The 25,353-nt window shown below is 41.8% G+C and overlaps 1 protein-coding gene and 1 pseudogene across 1 annotated transcript; both read right to left on the reverse strand.

Annotated features, from left to right (window-relative positions):
• Positions 1-466: 466 nt before the first annotated feature.
• LOC147424610 (6-phosphogluconate dehydrogenase, decarboxylating 1-like) lies at positions 467-2,287 on the reverse strand. Its single transcript, XM_086499658.1, has one exon. The coding sequence runs from the start codon at positions 2,083-2,085 to the stop codon at positions 616-618; it is 1,470 nt and encodes a 489-aa protein (XP_086355784.1). The 5' UTR covers positions 2,086-2,287; the 3' UTR covers positions 467-615.
• Positions 2,288-19,917: 17,630 nt separating this feature from the next.
• LOC147424611 (serine/threonine-protein kinase AFC2 pseudogene) lies at positions 19,918-21,230 on the reverse strand (annotated as a pseudogene).
• Between the last annotated feature and the right edge of the window lie 4,123 nt (positions 21,231-25,353).

The following is a 25,353-nucleotide window of genomic DNA, read 5'->3' on the forward strand; positions in this document are numbered from 1 at the left end:
TAACACCTTCAACCAAAATAACCAATTATTACTGGTAACAACACCATTTAATTGGTATATCAAGAACTGACCATTGGAATGTAAAATGCTGTCATCATTCCCGATATTCTTCTACTTAAACCACTTATTCGTGAGAAATCATTATTTCACATTTTCCTGTTCTAGTGCAGAAAAAAACTAATGAGTGGAAGAAATACTCTTACAGTAATTAAAAGTGCCAATTTTGATGAATGACCTCCATTTTAAAAACTTTCAAATGAGACCAGTCCTAAAAAGAATTCATCCAGTAAACATGGGGGTGGCAATGCTCATTGCAAATGAACAATCACATCATATCTTTGCATGCTGCAACACAAGCTACAAAACATTAGAAGGAAGTCTGATGTTTGAATTTGATTAATACTTTGAGTCCTACCTGTCCAGTAATCCATCCACAACACCAAAATTAGTTAGAATGACTAAACCATGATGCTAACAAAACGTATTATCTCAAAAAATGCAAAAACTACAGGCTTATGCATTATTTTCCCCACATTAATCACGGAGATTAGTACGATGCCCTTCTCGATGAGCAGTAGGTTCAACAAAAATACTAGCAGAATTCAAAAATCAAGCCTAGCCAATCTTTGCAAGCTTGGCAAGCTTTGACCATTCAGTGTGGAAAGTGCCAGGCACATCCACACGCTCATATGTGTGAGCTCCGAAGTAATCTCGCTGCGCTTGCAGGAGGTTTGCAGGCAGCCTTGACCTCCTGTAGCTGTCAAAGTAGGCCAAACTTGCAGTCATGCCAGGGGTACTGATCCCCACACTGATGGCAAGCGAGACAACTCGCCGCCATGCTTCCTGGCGCTCCACCATCTCCTTGGCAAACTCGGGATCTACTAACAGGCTGGCTAACTTGGGGTTCCTGTCGTACGCCTGCTTTATACGATCCAAGAAGACTGCACGAATGATGCAGCCCCCCTTCCATATGCGAGAAATTTCCCCGAGATCTAAATTCCATCCCTTTTCTATGCTTTTTGAGCGGATGATGTTCATTCCTTGAGCATAGCTACATATCTTCGATGCATAGAGCGCTTTTCGTACATCAGTGACCAGTTGTTGCTTGTCCACTTCTTTTGTGGCAAGAATGTCCTTCACACCTGCTTCTCTGAACACCTGTGCCGCTGCCTCTCTCTCTTCCTTGAGACCACTTAGAAACCGTGAATCAAGAGATGCCGCTATGGTTGGTGCTGCCACAGACAGCTCTGCAGCCTGTTGGACTGTCCACTTGCCTGTGCCTTTCATCCCTGTCTTGTCCAAAATCTTATCAACCAGCTCTGCTTCTCCTTTGTCGTCTTTCACTTGAAAAATATGTGAAGTGATCTCAATCAAAAAGCTCTCAAGCTCCCCTTCATTCCACTCTGTGAAAGCGGCTGCGAGCTCCTGGTTGGACAGTCCTCCAACAGACTTGAGAACATCGTATGCCTCCGCAATGAGCTGCATGTCACCATACTCGATCCCGTTGTGTACCATCTTAACAAAGTTTCCAGCACCTCCCTCCCCGATGTAGGTAACACATGGACCATCATTGACTTGTGCTGCCACCTTGGTGACAATGTCCTCTATGTACTCATAAGCTTCAGGAGTACCACCAGGCATGAGGGAGGGCCCATAGCGGGCACCCTCTTCACCACCTGAAACCCCCATGCCAAGATAAAGAAGGCCTTTTTCCTTGACAGATGCAGCTCTTCTTTCCGTGTTCTCATACCACTCATTGCCACCATCAATAACGCAATCCCCAGGCTCCAAGAACTTAGAGAGGGTCTCTATGGTTTGATCCACAGGGGAACCGGCTTTAACAAGAATTATAACTGCGCGCGGCTTCTGGATTGACAAGACAAACGCTTCAGGGTCATGGAAACCTCTCACTGGCAGGTTGCCCTCATGCTTTGCCCGTTCCACTGTCTCATCCACTTTGTTGCTGGTGCGGTTGTAAACTGAGATGGGAAACCCCTTCTCTGCGATGTTCAGAGCCAGGTTCTGGCCCATCACTGCAAGGCCAACCAGCCCAATTCTAGAGAGCGAATCGCTAATAGGAGCCATGGCTGTTGTTAGATCTCTCTCTCTCTCTCTCTCTCTCTCTCTCTCTCTCTCTCTGTGGCACAGAATAGGAACCCAAATTTGATGAAGAGGAGAACACAAGAATCGTGGGTGGACTGGCAGTGCGAACCCACGTTTTTTTAGGCGGAGTGAAAGAAAAGCTGCTTTGAAGCGATCTTTTAGCCTACCACAAACAAAGAGTCGAAAAAAATGCAAGAAAGACCCACAACTGGGGGACTCTGAAGGTATACAGCTTTAGAAAATTCGATTTTATAGTAGGTAGAAGCCCTGCTGAAGCTGCGTTAACCCTGTCTAACATTCAGGAAAGAAATGCAAAAGCGTTTTTCTCTCAAGATTTGGCTTTTGATCAATAAATTCTCCTCCTTGGCAGCCAAAATTGTCTTTCTCTGCGGGTGCAACTAGAGGTCAACTTTTTTCCTCTTAGAGCTACTACATCGGATGCGACTCAACTCTAAGTCATGAAATGGTCGACCAATAACAAGTAGGCAATAGAATGGTCTGGCCAGACAAGCCCAATGGCAAAGCGAAGGATTCTTGTTGCATTGTTATCGTTTCCTAGCCAACCAATGCTTTCCTTTAAGTTGTGCGGTCTACAATCCACGCTGCTAAAGTGCCTTGTAGAAGTGTATTTCGAAGGGGGGGGCTCGCCCATCGGTTAGAGAGAGCTTTTTGGTGGGAGCTTTTTTTAACAATTTCTTATTCCAAAAGAACTTTGAAACTAACATGCACATTTTAACAAGTACCCTTTGGACAAAGCACAATGCCCCATCATAAACTAAATTTCTCAAAAAATAATTACAATATCAATTGAACATTTGTAGTTTGTGTGACACAATTACATGGCAATGCTAAGGGTTTTGTTTGATACAATTCAAGTACACTCCTTTTTTTATGTCGTACAACGATAGTTGAATACACGTAGCAGATCCTCATTTGTTAGCTTGCTATGATGGATAAACATATTGTGGTTTAAATCCAAGCCAAAGTAGTGAAGGAAGATGAAGTAAATATGCTTGCAGGCCGTGTATGGTTTTCTTTGTGCCAATCGTTGTGCGAAGTCTCCACATGTACACATTGGGCTACTTGCAATATGAATTTTATACGTTTCGCCCCGAATTTGTGAAGAGATGTTTTCACCATGAATTTCTCATGCATGCTTGTCTTCACGATAGTGTGCTGCACAATCGGGGCTTCCATGGTAACCATCGATTCAATTCTCTTGGAGAATTGAATTGACACTCCTGGCCAATAACACACATTGTTGGTTTCCTAAACTGAAACCTTTTTTACCATGTAGCCTCTTGTTTCCAATTCCTGCAACTCTGAAGAAGTCGTGTATGTTCCCTTTTCCACTCGCCATATATGGGGACTTTAGCAAGGGATTGAGTGATTGTGTTATAGATCTGCCATGGGTGATCCATACTATCACTGCAGAACCACGTGAATTGTGCCTTTGAGCCCCTACCATGAGCACTATCAACCCTACCTTCCCAGGTCCGAATACCCCAAAAGGATGGCGCATTTACCGACTCTAGATCCTAACCACTTTGACATTGAACCCTACTTCCCCTTGCTATACGACGCATTGCCCACATTGTCTTATGAGTGCATGTCTCGTCAACCACCACTCCACCCTCGTGATCCTCGCCTACTTGATCTCCCTCTCTGGTGGTTGCTTGGAGACCTCTAAGATTTCGCGGGATATTTTGTGTGAGATACTCAGGTTGGTGCGAGGCATTCTCCTCCTCACAGCTTACCTTCCCAGCATGTTTGTTTTGCTTTCTGCTAGCGATTGTAATATTATCCCCCTCCATTGTTGGTTGTTGATAGAGTGGTGTACCTCTGAGATTATCCTCATTTTTTGTTGCAATAGCAGTTGGTCCCGGTTGTGGGGGGTTTGAAAACCATCCGATACACAAGCTCTCTTGTTCATTGCATTGCCGATCACAAAACTCTCTTTGTCATAGGGTGGTTGTGGATTCCGATGTGGATGAACAACCGGGTCCATTTGTCCTCAACGAGCAAGTAATATACAATGAAAGAACACTCTTGAACCAGAACTAAACTTTGATCACAGTGAAAACACCTTAGAGTTCCGTTTTCAAAATTCAACATACGAACATACATACTTTCCAGTCCAAGAAGTCTCATTTGGCCGTCCGTTTATCGGTCTGATTGAGCACAAATCATTTTTGCAGATAAAGAATGAACAGGTTTAATCCAACAATGGCCATTATCTTTTGAACCATCCCCAACATTTTGGGAACACCATCCGGCACTGGGTGCAACTCAAAAACACAATCTCCATTGTACACCTGGGGAACCTGAACAACCTTTTTCTTAACCAAAAACCTAGAAATCATTCGGCTCAACTTGGGGTACTTGTAATGGAAATGGCCTATGAACTTTTAGAATAGCGGAATTAGGAGAATTAGAGTGAGCATTTTTGTGAGACTACTTTGAGAACATAGAGGGTGAACTTAATTAGCGGTAGCAACATAACCATAATATTTAATAAACTTGGCATGAACAATACTTTTGCAAGAGAGAGAGCTTAGAGAACTTGAAAACAGTTGAGGACCCGATTTATGTGGAGAGGGTCCCCCCTGCAATAGGCTTTTGTATTATAGATTCTCCCATCAAGAGAGACTTGGTACAACACAATCTTTGTGTTCCTTGTGACCTAGGTGATGTTTTCAAAGAGACCTTTCCAAAAATTACTGGTCATTCTAGGATCTCTATCTGACACGATGGATGTTGGCAATCCATGGTGTTTGAAAATGTGAGATGTGAAGAGAGTTTCCATTTGGTGTGCCTTAATAATGTTTTTGACAGGAACAAAGTGTGCTTGCTTGCTAAACCTGTCGACTATTGTCCATATTCCTGTATTCCCATGGATAGACTTGGGTAATCCAAAGATAAAATCCATGGATATACTCTCCTATCGTGAATTAGGGATTGGCAATGGCTGGAGTAATCCAGGTTGCTTCCCTCTATCATACTTAGTCTTTTGGCATACCACACATTTTGAAACATACTCTTGTATGTCCACTTTCATGGTAGGCCAACAGAAGTACGTCTCTACTCCTCGAAGAGTAGGTTGAATTCTTCTATGCCCTGCATAGGGAGGAGCATGGGATTCATACATGACTTTCTCACAAAGGGAGTGGGTAACACATAGCCTATTGCCATGGAGAAGATAACCATCCTGCAAGGTGAATGGTTCCTCTTTCTTCCTCAAAGCAAGGTGAAGGAGTACGAGCGGAAGTGCGACGCAAGAGAGAGTGCGAGAAGAAGATCACAACGATATGGTGAACTCGCTCTACTGTAATGTGTAGAGCATAGTGAGTTCTTATTAGGTTTTTACAAAAGAATATGTGTACATACTTGGCGGCCCGCCCACTTACCTGGGCGACCACATTGGGCTTTATACCCCAACAACCTCCCACTTAAAGTCCAATGTGGACTTTAAGTGTGAGAGAAGCTACTATACAAGCTAATATACAAGAGATGTAGAGAAGTGATGTACTACCCTACACCTAACTGCTTGCGAAAATGCGCAAAGCTCTCTGAGGGAAGTCCTTTTGTAAGTAGATCAACAGGATTTTCTGTGGTGTGAACTTTGACAAGCTGAAGTTGCTTATCCTCGAGCATTTCCCTGATGAAATGATACTTCACATCCACATGCTTTGTCTTTGAGTGATAAACTGGATTGTGAGCCAATTGTATAGCACTTTGACTATCACAATATAACACAGGCATCTCTTCTTTGATTCCCAAATCTGTTACTAGTCGATTTAGCCAAATTGATTCTTTGCATGCCTCTGATGCTGCAACATATTCAGCCTCTGTAGTAGACTGAGTAACACAATCTTGTAATCTAGAACGCCATGATATTGCTCCACCAGCCAATGTAAAGACATACCCTGACGTAGACCTTCGGTTGTCTAAGTCACCTGCATAATCTGAGTCTGTAAAACCCTTTACACTTAGCTCCTGACTCCCATAGCATATACTCATACTCTTTGTAGCTTTCAGGTATCTCAATATTCCTTTCACTGCCTCCCAATGTTTCTTGCCTGGGTTTGACATGTATCGACTTACTACTCCCACTGCAAATGCAATGTCTGGGCGAGTAGCAATCATTGCATACATCAAACTACCCACTGCAGACGCATATGGAATCTTATCCATTTCAGCTTGTTCTTCCTCAGACATAGGACAATCTTGTTTGCTAAGTTTCACATATGGTGGCAATGGAACACTCAGTGCCTTTCCCTTCTCCATATTGAAACATTGCAAAACCTTGTCAATATACTCTGTTTGAGATAACCAAATCAACTTCTTTGATCTATCTCTCTCAATGCGCATACCAAGTATATGACTTGCCTCACCCATGTCTTTCATGTCAAACGATTTTGCCATCTTTGACTTCAAAGCTGAAATTTCTTCCAAGTGCTTGCCAGCAATCAACATGTCATCCACATACAAAATAAGGATCAGACAACTACCATCCTTAGCCTTCTTTGTATATAGACAGTGATCGAACTCACTACGATTGTAGCCTTGAGAAAGCATAAATTTGTGGAATTTATGGTACCATGCCCTCGGTGATTGTTTTAAGCCATAAAGACTCTTTAACAACTGGCATACCCAATCTTCCTTGCCTTTCTCAACAAACCCTTCTGGCTGCTGCATGTAAATTTCCACATCTAAATCACCATGCAAGAACGCTGTCTTGACATCCATTTGGTGCAACACCAAATCTAATATGGCAACCAATGCAAGAAAGCATCTCAATGTAGTCATCTTGACCACCGGAGAGAAGACTTCATCAAAGTCAATGCCTTGTTCTTGCTTAAAGCCCTTGGCAACAAGCCTTGCTTTGTACTTTGGCTGACTATCATGAGCGGTGATCTTATACCTGTAAACCCATTTACAAGGTAGAGCCTTTTTGCCCTGTGGTAATTTAACTAGCTTCCATGTCTTGTTTTTATGCAGAGCTGTCATCTCTGAGTGCATGGCCAATTGCTAATTCCCGGAGTCCTTCATTTGCACTGCTTCCTTGTAACATGAAGGCTCATTGCACTCAGTCAACATAACATAGTTCATAGATGGAACAAACCTATCAGGAGGTCGCGTGACACGTCCAGATCTACGCACAATAGGTGGCTCAGGCTCAGCCACAACCTGTGGTTCCACTCTATCCTGTCCTTGCTCCTCTTGAGCCCTAACATTTTGTCTTGCACGTGCAGGTCCATCTTCTTGGAAGACAACTCTTCTAATCTCCCCAACCCTCTCTGATTTAGAATGATATTTGGATTCATTAAAGTGAACATCATTGCTGCGGACAACCTTTCTGGATTCGGGATTCCAAAGTCTGTACCCCATCTCACCAGAATTACCATAGCCTAGAAAGATGCACTTTCTACTCTTTGGCTCAAGTTTGTTCCTAAATTCCTTTGGAACGTGAGTATATGCCTCACAGCCAAAGACTCTGAGATGCTTGTATGAGGGCATTTTGCCTGACCATACCATCTCTGGCACTGAATCCTTCTGCAAAACCTTGCTAGGAGATCTATTTACAAGATGAACAGCTGTTGATACAGCTTCAGCCCAAAACCCATTTGGCAGTTGTGCATTAGACAACATACTTCTGACCTTCTCTTGTATGGTCCTATTCATCCTCTCAGCAACACCATTTTGAGGAGGATTGTAAGGAGCAGTAAGTTCACGTTTTATACCTTTTGACTCACAAAAGTCGTGAAAGGCCTTTGAAACATACTCTCCACCATTGTCAGTGCGTAAGCATTTAAGCTTCTTGCCACTCTGATTCTCCACAAGTGTCACAAACGTTTTGAAAACACTAAACGCTTCATCCTTGTGCTTGAGAAAGTAAACCCATACTTTTCTCGAGTAATCATCTATAATGTCATAAAGTAAGAAGCTCCCCCTAGAGATAGGTTAGGCATAGGTCCACACAAATCACTATGAACAAGTGCCAACTGTGTATCTCTTCTACTGCTTCTATGCTTATGTGGCTGCTGTGTTTGCTTACCATACAGACAATGTTCACAGAATTCAAAATCATTAAATGAAAAGCCAGGCAAATAACCAGAACGAGACAAGATTTCCATTCCCTTCTTGGACATATGTCCTAACCGGCTATGCCACAAAGAAACGTTCGGCTGCTCGGTTACATTGATTACATTTTTAGAGACATTTGATACATAAATCATGTAAAGTCCTCCAGACTTTACTCCATGTGCTACTGTCATAGAACCCTTGGATATCTTCCACATGTTCTGTCCAAAAATGGTGACGTAGCCAGCATCATCAAGTAAACTTGTGCTGATCAAGCTCTTTGTAATTGCGGGAACATGTCTCACATTCTTCAGCGTGAAAGAAGAGCCATTCTGAAACTTCAATTGAACATCTCCAACACCTAAGATCTCACATGTCTGCCCATTGCCTAGCCGAACATGATCTTTAGTGGTCACATAAGAAGTAAACCACTCCTTGTTTGGAGACACATGAAGTGATGCCCCTGAGTCTATAATCCAGTCACTCAGTGCATTTCCATCAGATGATGTAAGAAGAGCTGAGTCCATTGTATTCTTCAAGAAGTAGATGTCTCCTGACACTAGACTGTCATCCTCTGCAACAGTGTTTGTCACATTTATTTCTTGAATCTTCACTGAGGACTTGTTCTTCTCACCATGGTCTTCAGCTTTCTCTTTGCCTTTTTCTGCTTTCCATTCTCTGCAGTCTCTTTTCATGTGACCCTTCTTGCCACAATGGTAGCATTCTATGTCACTCTTGCCTTTAGCACTGCGTGACTTACTACGAGATTGATTCCTCTTTCCACCTTTGTACTTTTCTTTGGTCCTTCCCCTGACAACTAAGGCTGTTCCTTTGCCTTTGTCCATTGTCTTTCTATTGGTTTCTTCAGTAAGCAGACTTCCTTCTACACCTGTTATGTTCAAACCATCTGGAGGTGCAAAATTACTCAAAGCTGTGCGAAAAGTGTCCCAACTTTCCGGCAATGTGATCAACAGGAACATGGCTCTAAGAGGTTCATCAAACTTGACACCTTGAGCTGACAACTGACTATAGATTGTGTTGAATTCATTCAGATGATTGGACATAGGTCTCCCTTCTTTCATCTTCAAGTCAACAAGCTTCTTAAGCCAGTATACCTGTGAAGCTGCACTCTGCTTCTCATAAAGATCACTCAGCTTTAACCATGCTTGATAAGCCGAAATCTCGTCTGCTACATTGAAGTAAACGCTTTCTGCCAAAGTCAGCATAATGGTAGAAAGTGCCAATTCATCCATTTCGCTCCATTCATCTTCGTCCATATCTTCTGGTTTTATCCCCTTGAGATTTATAGGTTTTATCTGCTTCTTTTGTACCAACACGTGCCAAATCTGCTTCTTCCACAATGGGAAATTGGTTCCATCCAGCTTCTTGATATTGTAAAGAGCAGTGTCCTGTGATCCAGCCATAGCTACGCTTCACAATAGTTTACTTTCCTGGGAAAAATTCGGTAGAGTTTCCCCTGTAAACTGACCTCTGAACCAATATCAACCTGATGAACTAGTGGATGTCGCCTACAGTCTGTGTGTAGATGTGCCCGTGTCATATGTGACACGCCTCCAAGAACTGTGAACCGTCCTTCGATGTGTAGACAGCCACAAATCAACACTCTGGGAGTGTCGATATCCTCAACACCTGTAGTCGTAGGCCGAAAACCCCAAATTTGCAGAGTCGGATCTGCACCCGTCGAGACCACGTAGTCGAAAATGGCCTGCGCAGACCTTTGTCGAAGCCGAACGGTGGCCGAGATGACCTCAGAATGAAATTCTGACAACACCGAGCCCTTTGGGTTCGCCCACGAGATTTGGGGCCGTGTCTTCGCATGTCGAATTTCACTCCAATCTGAGTTGGTGACTCTAGTCTCCTGCAGTGCTGCTCCGAGCCTCGATCTGAGCTCTGATACCAGTTGAAGGAGTACCAGCGGAAGTGTGACGCGAGAGGGAGTGCGAGCAAAAGATCACGACGATATGGTGAACTCGCTCTACTGTAATGTGTAGAGCATAGTGAGTTCTTATTAGGTTTTTACAAAAGAATATGTGTACATACCTGGCGGCCCGCCCACTTACCTGGGCGACCACATTGGGCTTTATACCCCAACACAAGGGCTGAAATTATGTCTTTAAAGTCAGGGTCAATAGCATACTCATCTATTATAGAAAATAGACCATTGTAAGCTGCTATAGACACCACATTAACTCTTGGTCGTCGTGAAAGTGCATTGGCCACTTGATTGTGCTTATCAGCAACGTGAGCAATATGAAAATAAAATTGCGAAAGAAAATCTTCCCACCTCATTTGTTTGTCGAAAAGCTTTGTTTGTGTCATGAAGTACTTGAGACTTTGGTGGTCTGTTCGTAAAATAAATGCAGTCCCCAATAGATAGTGCTTTCATGTGTCTAAGGCATGTAGAACAACTAAAAGCTCTTTTTCCTATATGCCCAAGACTCGTTCATCAGCATTGAGCCTTCGACTCTCATATGCTATGGCATGCTCTTCTTGAAACAAGACTGATCCAAGGCAATCACCACAAGCATCACATTGGACCTCAAACGGCTTTGAGAGATCCGAAAGCATAAGGATTGGTTGGGAGGTAAGCTTCTCTTTGAGCTTGTCAAAAGCATTTCTCTCCTTAGCAGTCCATGAGTACTTAACGTTCTTCTTTGTTAAGGCATGTAGTGGTCTTTCTATTTGAGAGAATTTTGATATGAAGCGTCTATAGTATGCACACATACCAATAAAGCTTCTTAGCTCATGTAGATTCCTTGGATTAGGCCATGCTTTTATTACCTCCAATTTCAATGGATCCATACAGATACCATCTTGAGAGATAATATGACCTAAGTATTGAATCTCTTGAAGGAAAAATCCACTTTCTTTTGATTGATAAAAATCTTGTTCTCCCTCAATACTTGAAAAATCACATGGAGATGTTGCTTGTGTTTCTCCAAGGACTTGGAGTAGATGATGATATCATCAAAGAACACTCCAATGTATTTGTGGTAGGGTTTAAATATTTTCTCCATTAAAACATGGATAGTGCATTAGTCAAGCTAGAAGGCATGACTAGATATCCATAAAGACCAAACGTTGTACAAAATGCGATCTTTAGAATATCTTCATTCACTATCCTTATTTGATGATAGCCACTTTTAAGGTCAATCTTACTGAAGTAGGTAGAGCCTTGTAACTTATCAAATAGATCTTATGACTAAGGTACGTGGAATATTTTTTTGATAGTGATATGGTTTAGTGCTCGATAGTCCACACACATACGATATGTACCATCTTTCTTTTGCACTAAAAGGACTGGAGAACAAAAGAGAGAGGAGCTAGGCCTCACCATCCCTTTGTCAACCAATTCTTGTACTTGCCTCATGATCTCCTCTTATTGAGATTGGAAAACTCGATAAGGAGGCTTGTTAGGCGGTGAGCTTCCTGGTAGGAGCTCAATTTAACGGTCATCATCCCCTCGTTTTGGAGATAAGTCCATAGGGGTATCATCGATGAACACATCTTGGAATCCATTTAGAAAATTAGACAAGTCTAACTCTTCTTGATTCCCACCATTTACATTTGATGAAACATTAGGACCTTTTAGGGACTCTTTGACAAAAATCATGTATGCAAAAACTGAGCTTTTTATTGATTTATCAAAAGCAGGAGGATTTACAAGTGGTATAGTACGACCAGACTCACTAGCATCTATATACATGCTCTTTTCCCTGTAGGTGAAGTAGATTCTCCTTTCAAAGAACTTCATGTTGGCAGCCATGCGATTGAACCATGGTGCCCCTAGGACAACATTCTCATGTTGGAGAGGAGAGATGAAAAAGTCTTCTTTGTCAACTTCCCAATCAAGGGAGTAACGGAGGATTGCCGTCCTTTGAAAGATCCATCGGCAGTTACAATATCTCCCATCTCAAAAGCTTGAATGCCCAACTTAGTGGACAACTCCATTGATATGAAGTTGTGAGTAGAGCTAGGGTCAAACAAGATGAAAGCATCATTCTCCCTTACCTTTCCCCAAGCATAGGAGCGAGGTGATCCTTTGCAATGAGCATCCTCTTTTGGAGCTTCAATCGTGGAAGCTCTACGAGTCTCATTGCAGGCATTTCTCTTTGGCCAAGAACGATAGCCATGTCCTTGCTCCCCTCCTTTAAAACATTTGTGGTCCTTGCAAAAAGCTTCATGCTCTTCAGGAGTGAGTTTACTTTTACCTTTGTAAACTCCCTTCTCCTTGGACCAATTGTTGTTGCTGCTGTTGTTGGAATTGCGTTGGGAAGAATTTTGGGCATTGGTTTTCCCCTTTTCATCACTTTTGTCTTTACTTTCCATGGGCTTGGCATTCCTTCTAGCCCCTTCTTGGAAATTGATGTGCGAAGCAACCATAGTGTGGTGGATTACTTCGGTGATAGATCCAGGCCATTGGGAGTTGACGTACTCGGCCATCTCTTCAGGTAATCCCGTAAAGAATTGTTGCTTTTGCTCGGCAAAGTCTATCTTTTGAAAGACAGTAGCCTTGAGATGTAAATCCCAAAACTTGTTCACATATTTGTGGATAGACTCATGGGAGAGAAGCTTGAAAATCCGCCATTTGGTAATCACTTTATCCTTTGCATCGCTTGCAAGGAATTGCTTTATGATGGAAACTCGTAGAGTTTTCCATGTCTTTGGGGCTTCACCATTGCCACAAAGGCTAGTCCACCATTGACGAGCAGATTTCTAGAAGTGCATAGCTACATGGTGTAGCTTAGAGGACTCCGTGAAGCACTCGTCTCCAAAGGCCGCATCAAATTGTTGGATGAAGGCCAATACTTTGTTGGTAGAGCCAAAGGTGCCATCATAGGTGAGAAAAGAGATACTTTTTCCTCCCTCTTTAAACATCTTGAAATTTTTGGACCTTTGCCATGCAGGGTAAGATTTGCGATGTCCTCCCCTCTTGTATTCTCTAGGAGAATAGCTATTGCTTTCATCGGAAGAGGAGGAAGGTGAAGAAGAAGGAGAAGAGGGTGACCTCTTACTTACCGTTTTCTTCCTTTGTTTCCTCTCTTCCTTTTTGGAGTGACACGGAGAAGGACTGTGGGTTGACCGTTTCCTCTTGGAGGAGTTGGCGATCGTCTAGACCGCCGTCTTCGTGGAGCCACATTTTCAAAGGAACTTAGGGATTCGTTTCTTTCGCGTTCTTTGGATTCCTCTTCTGTTATGGGAGAGAGTCTTATTTTGGGGGTCATCAAGAGGCCTCCTAAGCTCTCTCTGCTCTTGGAGAGGGAGGGAAATACCCTAAGCACGAAGTTGTTGAGTAACTTTGGCTTGCAAAGCAGGGTTGCCCATACGCTGCTGCAACCTAGTAACAAAATAATTGACAAACATGGGGGCATCATCATTAGCACCTTCCTGTGCAAAATAGAAGTTATCAATGTTCATTCTACTCTCTTGGTTATTGTCAGCCATGCTAATGAATTTTATGTATAGATTACTTTGTGCTTTTGTACCCTCAAAAACCTTTTTCGCTACCCTTCTTTACCTTCGAAAATCAGTTCTGAAGTAGCCACACCCATGGTTTAGACATTGTTGATTGCAAAGATTAGCGGAAAGGGCCTAACATTGCTCGGTTGATTATGGTTCCTATTGAGCTTGCTAGTAGCTCAATAATGGTTAAAGCCAAAGGCAAGTCCAGAGAGGCTCCATCATTAAGACTATAGTTCCCAATGGTGTACCTCAAACTAAGTCCTTCTCAACCAAGATAATAGATCCATGTCCCGCTTACCCTATTGCAATGAACATGCCCAACCTTTCATGAACTTAAGGACCTCTCTTCTTAAGCAAGAAAAGAGAAATTAATAGCTCTGATTCCAATGTAATGGAAATGGCCTATGAACTTTGAGGATAGCAAAATTAGGAGAATTAGAGTGAGTAATTTTGTGAGGCTACTTTGAGAACATAGAGGGTGAACTTAATTAGCAGTAGCAACATAACCATAATACTTAATTAACTTGGCATGAACAATACTTTTACATGTAGCAGATCCTCATTTGTTAGCTTGCTCTGATGAATAAACATATTGTAGTTTAAATCCAAGCCAAAGTAGCGAAGGAAGATGAAGTAAATATGCTTGCAGGCCATGTATGGTTTGCTTTGTGCCAATCGTTCGGTGAAGTCTCCACATGTACACATTAGGCTACGTGCAATATAAATTTCATACCTCTCGCCCCGAATTTCGAAGCAGACGTTTTCACCATGAATTTCTCATGCATGCTTGTCTTCATGATAGTGTGCTGCACAATTGGGGATTCCATGGTAACTGTGGATTCAATTCTCTTGGAGGCCTCAATTGCCACTCTTGGCCAATAACACACATTGTTGGTTTCCTTAATTGTAGTCTTCTTTACCATGTAGCCTCCTGTTTCCAATTCCTTCAACTCTGAAGAAGTCATGTATGTTCCCTTTTCCATGGCCATATACTAGGGACTCTAGCACAGGATTGATTGATTGTGTTATAGATCTGCCATGGGTGATCCACACTATCATTGCAGAACCATGTGAATTGTTCCTTTGATCCGCTACCATGAGCACTATCAGCCCTTCCTTCCCAAGTCCGAATACCCCAAAAGGATGGTGCATTTACCGAATCTAGATCCTAACCACCTTGACATTGAACCCTACTTCCCCTTGGTATACGACACTGCATTGCCCACATTGTCTTATGAGTGTGTGTCTTTTCAACCACCACTCCACCCACGTGATCCTTTCCTACCTGATCGCCCTCTCTGGTGGTTTCTTGGAGACCTCTACGATTTCGCGGGATGTTTTGTGTGAGATACTCAGGTTGGTGCGAGGCATTCTCCTCCTCACAACTTACTTTCCCAACCTATTTTTGCTTTTTGGCGATTGTAATATTATCCCCCTCCATTCTTGGTTGTTGATAGAGTGGTGTACCTCTAAGATTATCCTCAATTTTTGTTGCAATAGCAACAGGGCCCGGTTGTGGGAGATTTGAAAACCACTCAAGACACAAGCTCTCTTGTTCGTTGTATTTTTTATTGCAAAACTCTCTTTGTGATAGGCTCGTTGTGGGTTCCGATGTGGATGAATAGCCAGGTCCATTTGTCCTCAGTGAGTAAGTAATAAACAATGTTTGGCCGTCCGTTTATGGCTCTGATTGAGGAAAAATCATTTTTGCAGATAAGATGTCCACCACATTTGTTTCTACTGACTACTGCCAGATATTTCATTCTAGAATGAATAGGTTTAATCCAACAATGGCTGTCATCTTTTGATCCATCCCCAACATTTTGGGAACACCGTCTGACACAGGGTCCATCTCAAAAACACAATCTCCATCGTATACCTGGGGAACCTGAACAACCTTTTTCTTAACCAAACTCCTAGAAATCATTTGGCTCAACTTGGGGTACTTGTAATGGAATTGGCCTATGAACTTTGAGAATAGCGGAATTAGGAGAATTAAAGCGAGCATTTTTTTAAGACTACTTTGAGAACATAGAGGGTGAACTTAATTGGCGGTAGCAACATAACCATAATACTTAATTAACTTGGCATGAACAATACTTTTGCAAGAGAGAGAGTTTAGAGAACTTGACAATAGTTGGGCCCCCACAATAGTTGAGGACCAGATTTATGTGGAGCTGGTCCGCCCTCCAATAGGCTTTTGTATTATAGATTCTCCCATCAAGAGAGACTTGGTACAATACAATCTTTGTGTTCCTTGTGACCTAGGTGATGCAATGAAGATGGAAAGCTTCATTCATCACGCGCATAACATAGACTTTGTAAAAAGCATTACCTATCCTTGGCCTCAGTCCCAAGGCCTCAAAACACCTTCAAAGGTGGAGAGAGCTAGCGGGGAATGAGGATAGGGAAGAGGAAGAAGAAACATTCATAGGAGAAAGAAATAGCTCCTCACTTATCATCACTCTTCTTGCTTAGGATACATAATAGCATAGTAATGAAGATGGAGAAGATGACAAGCTTAAGCATTGGAGCATGGATCTTGGTTGGACCTTCATTCCATAGCCAAGAGCGTTGGTGTAGGATCTCAACTTCTCTACAATCTTGGAGAAGGAGATGGAGCTCTTGCACTTTGCACCTCACAGAATGAGTGTGTGTGTGGGAGAGTATACCCCCAAGCTAGTCCCCTTCTTGCTTTGGTCAACCCCCTCTTCTAGCACTAGCTTGCACTTGATTGGACCTCCTCAAGCATGGCCAATCACATGCTTAGTGCATATCAAGCAAGCATGCTAGCTTTGTTAAGTATGGAGCCTGATTTACCCTTGTAATTTTCTGTGGTAAAAGCGCACATTTGTAAGGCCCCCATTATGAGGAGAAGCCATCGTGCGTGAAGGAAAATCACTCACCGGAAACCAAAATTTTCACGGACAAGAATCAGGGGCAACTTTCGCCGGAATATTATGGCCGGACGACGACCGAAAAGTGGTCGGAAAACAACCGGTCGGTTGGCCGGTGGCCGGTAGTCAATGGCCGATGGCCGGTGGTCGGAAGTCAATGGCCGGTGGCCGGTGGTCGGAAGTCAATGGCCGGTGGCCGAATTCAAAAGTGGACTTGTCTTCTCAAGGGCGGCTACACATGGCTGTCTCTCATAAGAGAGGGCAGCCCTTTTGGCCTATAAAAGGAGGCCATTTCTACACACATTTCATAGTGTGAAGTTGATGCAACAAGGTGAGTGTGAGGTGGTGAGAGTGAAGCAAGGCGGGAGCTCCATTAAGGGTATAATCCCTTTGTAAACTACTTCTTGTTTTGAAGTACTAAAGCCATTGAGTGGCTGCTTTCCCGTGGACGTAGCCCACATTGGGTGAACCATGTATATCGTGTGTACTCTCTCTCTCTCTAATCTATAATCTCGTGTATATAAATCTGTCTCTCTCCATTAAGTAATCTACTCAATTATCTATTTAGCTACGTCTTATTTCCTAACAAGCTTTGGGACAAGTGTCCCCCTTTCCCCTTTGAGAGAGAGGACTTGATAAATGCATAAACAATTAATCTAATTAACTTATTTATCATTGGACCCCTTGAGAGGCCAACCAATAGCCTTTAGGCACACCATGAGGGTAACATGAAGAGGAACTTGACAAGTCTCCTGGATGCCTCTTTAGACCAAGCTTGCCTTGTGTGAAGGTGTGCTCTCTCTCTCTCTCTCTCTCTCTCTCTCTCTCTCTCTCTCTCTCTCTCTCTCTCTCTCTCTTGCTCCTACAATAAGGGCTCGTCCCCCTTGATTAGGGATCATGTTGAATTTGTGGGACACCTCGAGCCCGTGAATCACCTTAGTCATGGAGCACCTTAGCACATTAGTCATTAAGCACCTCAAGCACCTTAGTCAACAAGCACGACAAGCACCTCAAGCTTTGGCTGAGTTCCCACCTCAATCACAGCCCTAGCCTACCTAAGGTCAAAGGACTTTTAAGGCTATCTATTGGAGGTCTTTAATGAAGCTAACCCTAAGGTATTTTAAGCTCCATTAGCTAGCCTTGCTCTCATTTGGACCCTTTAACCTTGGCCTAGTATTGAGATAGATCCATAAGCACATGTCTATATTCTAATCCTTGTTCCTGTTTATCTCCCACATTAAATGATCAGTTTAATATGAGAAAATCACTTGGGTTGGTTAAATATTAGATGTTATGACAATTCTTGTGGCTATTTAGCACAATCCACTCCAATGTACTCTGTGTTCCCGGCCTGAACTCGAAGATATGTTTTTGTGTTTCTTCTCATCTTCTATCCAAACATCTTGTACTGATTTATGGCACACAAAAATTGGATCTTGAAGGTTTTTGTTTGAGGTTTGAGAACAAACATTCTTTTTCATTAGAGGAGCTGTTAGATGACTCCAACATAGCCACATTTGACCTTGAGGACATATTCACATCCATATATTTTTTTGTCGACATATTTGTGACCAAAAGAAATCTTGTAAACAAGGATGATTCCAATATAAATTGAAATTGATCCCCTCATGTCACACCATCTTTCACCTGAGTCTGAATGTGGCCATCGGAGGTGGAAATGATGGCAAAAATCTTGTTGTTGCTACCCCCCCCCAAACATAATCTTTGGGGTTGACCATGACAAATCTTGCAGGGCATTCAAGTAGCACGTGTTCAAGACAAATAGTGTTCAAGAACAAACTCACATTCCACGATGAAGAGGAAGCTATTTCCAGAAGAAATTCTCAAGAGTATGGCCAAGATGTAACTTGACTGCCATGTAGACACCCGCTCCTATATTTATAGACAACCACACACCACAATCCAATCAATGATGTATTCTTAATCTGAACCTTTCTGTTGAACATCCATCTCTCCTTATATTTCTCATTTCCAGTCCTTCTCCTTGCTCCTTCCTCTCTCCAAGTCTATCTTTTTCACTCTTTAATTGTCTCTGCCTTTTTATCTCTCTCAAACTTCCTTTGATTGTTCTCCTACATGCAAGTATCCATTTAGCGAGCTCACTATCTCTAGTTGTCTCTCCTTCCTTTTATCTTTCACTCTCTCGCTCTAATTGTCTATCGCTGCCTCTCTTTCTATCCTTGAGTTGTCTACACCCGCCCATCTAGTTCTTTCTCTCCCTCAATATTCCTCTCGCCCCCCCCCCCCCCCCCTCTGGTCTCTTCCCCTCTATCTCTCTCTAAATCTGTCCCCTAGTCTCTCTAAGTCCCTCTTTGTCTTCCAACCTCATTCTAGTTCTCTCTCTCTCTCTCATCGTTTCTCTAACACACTCTCACTTTCTAGCTCCCACTCCCACTCTCTATCTCTCTCCCTTGTTTTGCTTCCAACCTTCTCACTCCACCCTCTCTCTCAGTTGTTCCACCTCAAACTCATTCACCCATACCCACTACCTATATCTATCTCCCCCTCTCTTTCTCTTAACCATCATACTATTTTTCTCTCCCTCTCTCTAAATTTTTTCCTCTCTCAATCCCTCCCTTATCTATCCTTATCTCCATATATACAATCACTATTTTTTATTTTAATTCCAATATATCTCCCTCTCCCCCTATCTCTCCAACTTTCCACTTACCTCTCTTTTATAGCACTCCCTTTATGCCTCTCTTTCTCTCTATCTCTCTCTCTCTCTCTACCCTTTTTTAATTCTCCCTCTCTCTCTCTTTGATTCTCTCTCTCTCTCTCTCTCTCTCTCTCTCTCTCTCTCTCTCTCTCTCTCTCTCTCTCTCTCTCTCTCTCTCTCTCTCTCTCTCTCTCTCTCTCTCTCTCTCTCTCTCTCTCTCTCGGGAGACCATTCTCATTTCTTGGAACAATTGATTGTACAAGTTTCTTTGACCAATTACACAATCTTCAGACGGTCAAATGCAAGTGTGTATGATTTGGCCATCCAAACAATCCTCTCTACAAACATCTATAGAGTTATTTTGTAACACAAACCTTCACAGAAGTTTAGAAGCAGGTAGGTGCATGATAGGCAAGAGAGCCTCTTTTACAAACATTTTGTACCTACAGGGACCTCACCAAGGAAGGTGGTGTGAAATAAATGGACGACGTGAGCCACAAGTACATTGTTATTCCTACTGAATCTTTAGCACAGCTTCAATGATAAAGCTCACATATCTCCAAATGTAAGGCTATAAGCAATTGATTTTATTTTAAAAGTAAGTAACCATCCAACCCACAACCGTCTCACAGCTTCGTTAACAATACACACAACCCAACTAACCAATTGTTATCTTCGAGAACTTTCTTTGACGAAAGGATGATTCAAAGCCTCCCTAGCTGTTAGCCTCTCTTTGGGATTGTACTTCAACAATCACTCCAGTAGGTCAATCAACAACTCTTTGGCATGTTACATAACAGGATTTCTCAATCGAGGTAGCTTCAGTAAATCCCAAATACTATCTTTGGACGTAGATCATGATCAAGCCAATTGAGCTCTCAACCATACCTGAAATATTAATCTGCTCTTTGCATAGACCTCTTGATGATATGTGAGGGAATTGGCCCAAGGACACGTTCCATCATCGAAAGGTGCTCTATATTTTCATGGGAGCTTCACTCGAGTAGAGTTCAACCAAAATACAACCCACGCTCAAGATATCACAAGGAAAGCTCCACCCAAGACCTAAAATCACCTCAGGTGCTCGATAATGCTTTGTAGAGACAAGAGAAACACTATCCTCTCTGTCATATGTAGCACTACCAAAATCATTGAGCTTTATTCTACCCTATTTAGGAACCCGTTTTATTTGAAAAGGATGCTTCGAGCTGTTCTTGTGATCTACAACTTTGGAGTAGTCCGAAGATGTAAGAAGAATATTTTCAGGTATCAAGTATGTATGGATGCGGCAAATAAGAACATTTTCAGGTTTCAAGTCTATATGGATGATGCGCAGGCTGTGCATAAATGCTACATAGCCCAAAATCTGTCAACCAAACTCTTGGATTCATGTTTGTCCGAAGAAAATCGAATAAACTTGGTCCAAGCTTCTCACAAACAATGCAAATGTGATTTCAATAGTCAAACCAGTTTTTGACCTGCACGCAACCAAAACTCCTACATCTTTCTCAGAAAGTGTGCAAAGCATGTCTATCTCAATGTTTGCAGCCTCTCGGTACTTTTCAACATTGTGCACAACCTTGAAAGCAACAAGTTCTTGGCCATCCCTATCCCAACATTCCAAGACCAGACCAAATGTCCCTTGACCATCTGTCGCAATATTTTATAACGAGGGGTTCTCTCCCACCCTGTAGTTAAAATGACCATCTTCATCATCCGCATACCAAGAAGTTGAGGGCGGTCAAAAAGAATTGACTTGCTTGACCTATTAGGAGCTAGTAGCTGCATATTTTCTAGCAGTAGGATTATCTACTCCCTTTTGCACATCTTCTCCCCTTGTCAACAAGAAGAGAAACTGAGAGGTGAACTAGGTGGCCTCGTCTCGCAATAAGAAGGTCCAAGATCATCCCAACGCAAGTAGGGCCGTTTCTTGGGCGATTGTCAATAGAGTAAGGTTGTGTAACCAAGTCTAAGGCCACCATAGCCTGCATCACATAGCAGCACGCACCCCCCCCCCCCCCCCCCCCCTCTCTCTCTCACACACACACACACACACACACACACACACTTATCTAGACACGACACCATGTTCACACACACACACACACACACACACAAACTTATCTAGACAGGACACCATGTTTAGCTATTGCTCTCTACCCCACAATGACATAAACATACACTTAGAGATCCTTACAATACACAAGTTGAACCTGGATGTTGGTGTCACACACACACACACACACACACACACACACACACACACACACACACACACACACACACACACACACACACGTTGCTGGGCTCATTGAGTTACAAACCGAAGGGCATTGCATGAATGCATGCTTGCCTTCTAAAATTCCACACATTCTCAATAGTTTCATGTGTTTACTCTTAGACATGAGGATCTTCTCCTCTTCGTGCCGAAAGCCATTTCTTGCTTATGAATATAATTGTGAACACTCATAAAATGCACATGCTAATGTTGTTATCTGCTAGTATGTTCCAAATTCTTATAAAGCACCGAATTCCTTGCTCACCTACCTACTCACACTTAACCTTCTGTTTTTCATTGGCCTAGCTCCTCACACCATTAGTTAAAAAATCAACCTTTTGGGCTTATCGCACATGTATGCCTCCTCTACCTATCTCTCAGCTGGCATCAATGCACCATTGTGTTTGCCTCTTACTCGCCATCCTTGCACTTTGGATGCTATCTCACCTTCCCCCGTTAAACTTACTCGCTCGCCCCCCAAAACCCGACATTACACAAGGCTTTTTCTGATTGATCTTGCGCATGAGGATCTTATCCTCTCCTTGATCATCATGCTGTACTTCTATCTTGGCACATTCTGTTAGAGCTTTACACGCACAACCACACACACAAACATGTATGCTCACACACACATATTCGCTAAAAACTCACAACCCCTACGAGAGCATCTTACTGCAGTTTGCTTGGTTCTCAGGAAGCAACATCGGCCACATTCATACCTAGAGATGGCTTCACCTTTGCTTATTCTAGCCCACGTGCATCCTGGGAGATGGCGTATACTGAAGACCTCCCATGCATACAACAACACATGAGTTTAAGGTTTTGGATGACACACACAATCAACATTTTTGGATTCTCGACATAATCCTTACAGTGCAAGGGTAGACAAAATCACAGTTTGGGACTTTATTATTTTCGGCTTCCTACATTCAGGTAGGTGCTTATATAACTACTCAGTATAAAAGGTTTTGTTTAAAAAATTTCCTTTCTTGCTTAGATGGACTACTCTACTTAAATCTAATTTCTATATGTCAATAGAGTAATTCTTGCTTTTATGGTTCAGATGAACTCTTGAGCTTACATTGGTTTTCTAATGACTTTTTTCGGACATGACTACATATTAAGAGACTATAGGCTATGCTCTGAGTAATACACATAGCTGGAATTAAATGAGAAGTATCAATGCGGTTGATTAAACACATGAAACATATGTGTGTTGTTTGCAACTAATAGGCAAGTATATCACATGTCCTTTTAAATCTAAAAATTGATTTTGAATCTCTCTAGATATGAAAGAATAACATTATTCATGGTTATCAATTACAAAAAACTATCTGGGGGTTTACAGTCAAAATGTCCTTTTAAGGGTGATGATAAACATCGGCTTTAGATTGCAGTTTTGTGTCATGTTGTACTTGGAGAATGAAAATACTATTGAAGGTCTACATGGTCTATGTACAATAGATTTTCTTTTGACATCTGACCCTAGTTACGGACATTTGATTCATGGTTTTTATTATAACATAGATGATTCTTTTGATCCTGAATCTGGTATGACATAAATACTAGGAAATATAACCATTTTAGTATGACTAAATATGAGACTTACTGGTTTGTAATGTTACCTCTTTACTTTCCATCTGCAGGGCAATCAGCTGCCCATACCTAAATAATCATACATGACGTGTGTGTATTGTTGCCTTTTAACTTCCTTCTATAGTTTCTTTGATAGATTAGATCTGTTGTATTTTAGATAACAAAAAAATACTAAAAGTTGGCCAATGCACTTCTATCGTATGACGATGACAAAAAATAGAAGTATAATAAACTTTGATATTTACATAGACTAATGGATATATGGAAATTGTAGACAAAGTTTGTTTACTTTCAAATGATTGCTAGAGCCTTAAACCTCATGTGAGGGTCTCGATATAGATGGCTTTGACTGGAATTTTGAAAAGTTATCCATTGTACAAAGGAGATGCTGACCAAATTTTCACTTTTTGGAGATCTTCAATATTAGAAACTGGAGTGATACTTCATGCTGCTACCTTTCTTTGTCTATTAAAAATAGTTGCAAGATTTAGAGGTAAAATTTTACTAGTTCATAAGTTGTGAACACTCATATTTTTCTTTGACATAGAAGCTTACCTTCTTAAATATGCTTAATTGGTTTTGTTAAAGGAATTTTCATACTTAACAGTTTGTCGTACTACTCTAATGAGGATTGACATTTTGCAAATTGTTTATCTGGGTTTGAATTGTCGCTCGGCTACAAACTTGTGAACCAGCCAATACCACAACTGAAAGGGTTTTGATATCATATCACCACTTGGGATCTTTCTGTTTGAAGATAGTGAACACCACAATTTTGGAGTTAGGATATTTTGAGCGTATCTTCTAAATCACATACACATAGTGGTAAATCGCTCGCACCATAGAAGACATGCCTGTGTTTGCCTCCTTGCGTACTGGTGAATCAGATGGCATTGGATTAGACTTTTACAAAGGAGATGTTTCCCGATAATTTTTGGAATTAAAAGATGCAAATATATGACTCAATCTCGAAACATAATACTTGACCTGTGCTTTGTTGTTAGTTTTTGTTTAAATTCTTGACACCAATAACAAGCGGGGGGAGTCGTTGAACACCTATCTTCCCAAATATTGTCAAGTGCTAATGGACTTGGTTATTTTTGGATGGTGGCGGGCAAGAGGTTTCCTCCTTGGGAGTATGACGACAACTACAACAATAACAGATGATTACCCATTGTCCAGTTATTTGTATAATTGAGTGATAGCCGTTGTATATGCTTCTTTATTGTATATGTCAATGTCTAGTCTATATGTCAATTGTAATCTTATCTCTGTCAATTTTAAGACTATTTCTTATCTAATGCAGACATAGTTCTTGGCTATTATATACACTTTTTCTAATTTCTAGTCCCGTTGTGTGGTTCAATAGTTTGTGAAATCAAATTATTGTTAGACTATCATTCTTAAACACACACACACACACACACACACACACACACACACACACACACACACTTGGTCACTGCAGCTGACTAGGATAACTATTGCTAGCTACACTAACTCTACCTATTGGTATTACTACCCTAACTATGGTTGTTGCTAATACTTTATCCAACACACTTCTAGCAGTTTGACTAAGACTTTGTTGCTTGATTACAAGTAGCCTACTCTTAGCATAAGGTTCTCCACCTTGAGTATGAAATCACTGAATTGATACTTGAATTCCTTGTTGCTTGCCTACTAAGCTATCTTGATTAGCATGGCTGAATGAGTACCACTAAAAGCCTAATTCAATCAGAGAAATCCCTTGTGGATTTAGACTTACTTACACTGCTATGTTGGTTTGCATGGTTTAGTGTGAAACAATTTTTTTAACATAGGCTCAGTGGGAGCAATCCCTTAAAAGAATTTAACCCTTTATATAAAGGCTAGGTTTCCTTCTTGGTTACACTCTGCAATACTTAGTCAGTATACTTTGTTGGGACAAGACTCTTCCCCTTTCACTCATAGTGCTTCACAATGAAACACATCTCGATCTGATGATGGGTGGCTTGGCATGACTTTGGGTCATCCATTGCTTGGTATGATTCTAAGCAGTAAAAGCATCCTACCCTCCTATAAAGAAGGACCTGTGCTAGGTGGTTGCAGCACCTCCATAATTGAAGACTTTTCGAGTTTTCCCTTGTCTTGGGTTTCAGACTATAGCCAACATACTCTGAGCTGCTTCTTACCAAACGACTACCCCTATATAAAGGTAAGGGATTTCTTCTCCTCCCTCAATTAGACTTGGT

The sequence above is a fragment of the Adiantum capillus-veneris genome, chromosome 25, assembly GCF_014529385.1.
Source record: "Adiantum capillus-veneris isolate H3 chromosome 25, ASM1452938v2, whole genome shotgun sequence".
Taxonomy (NCBI): Eukaryota; Viridiplantae; Streptophyta; class Polypodiopsida; order Polypodiales; family Pteridaceae; genus Adiantum; species Adiantum capillus-veneris.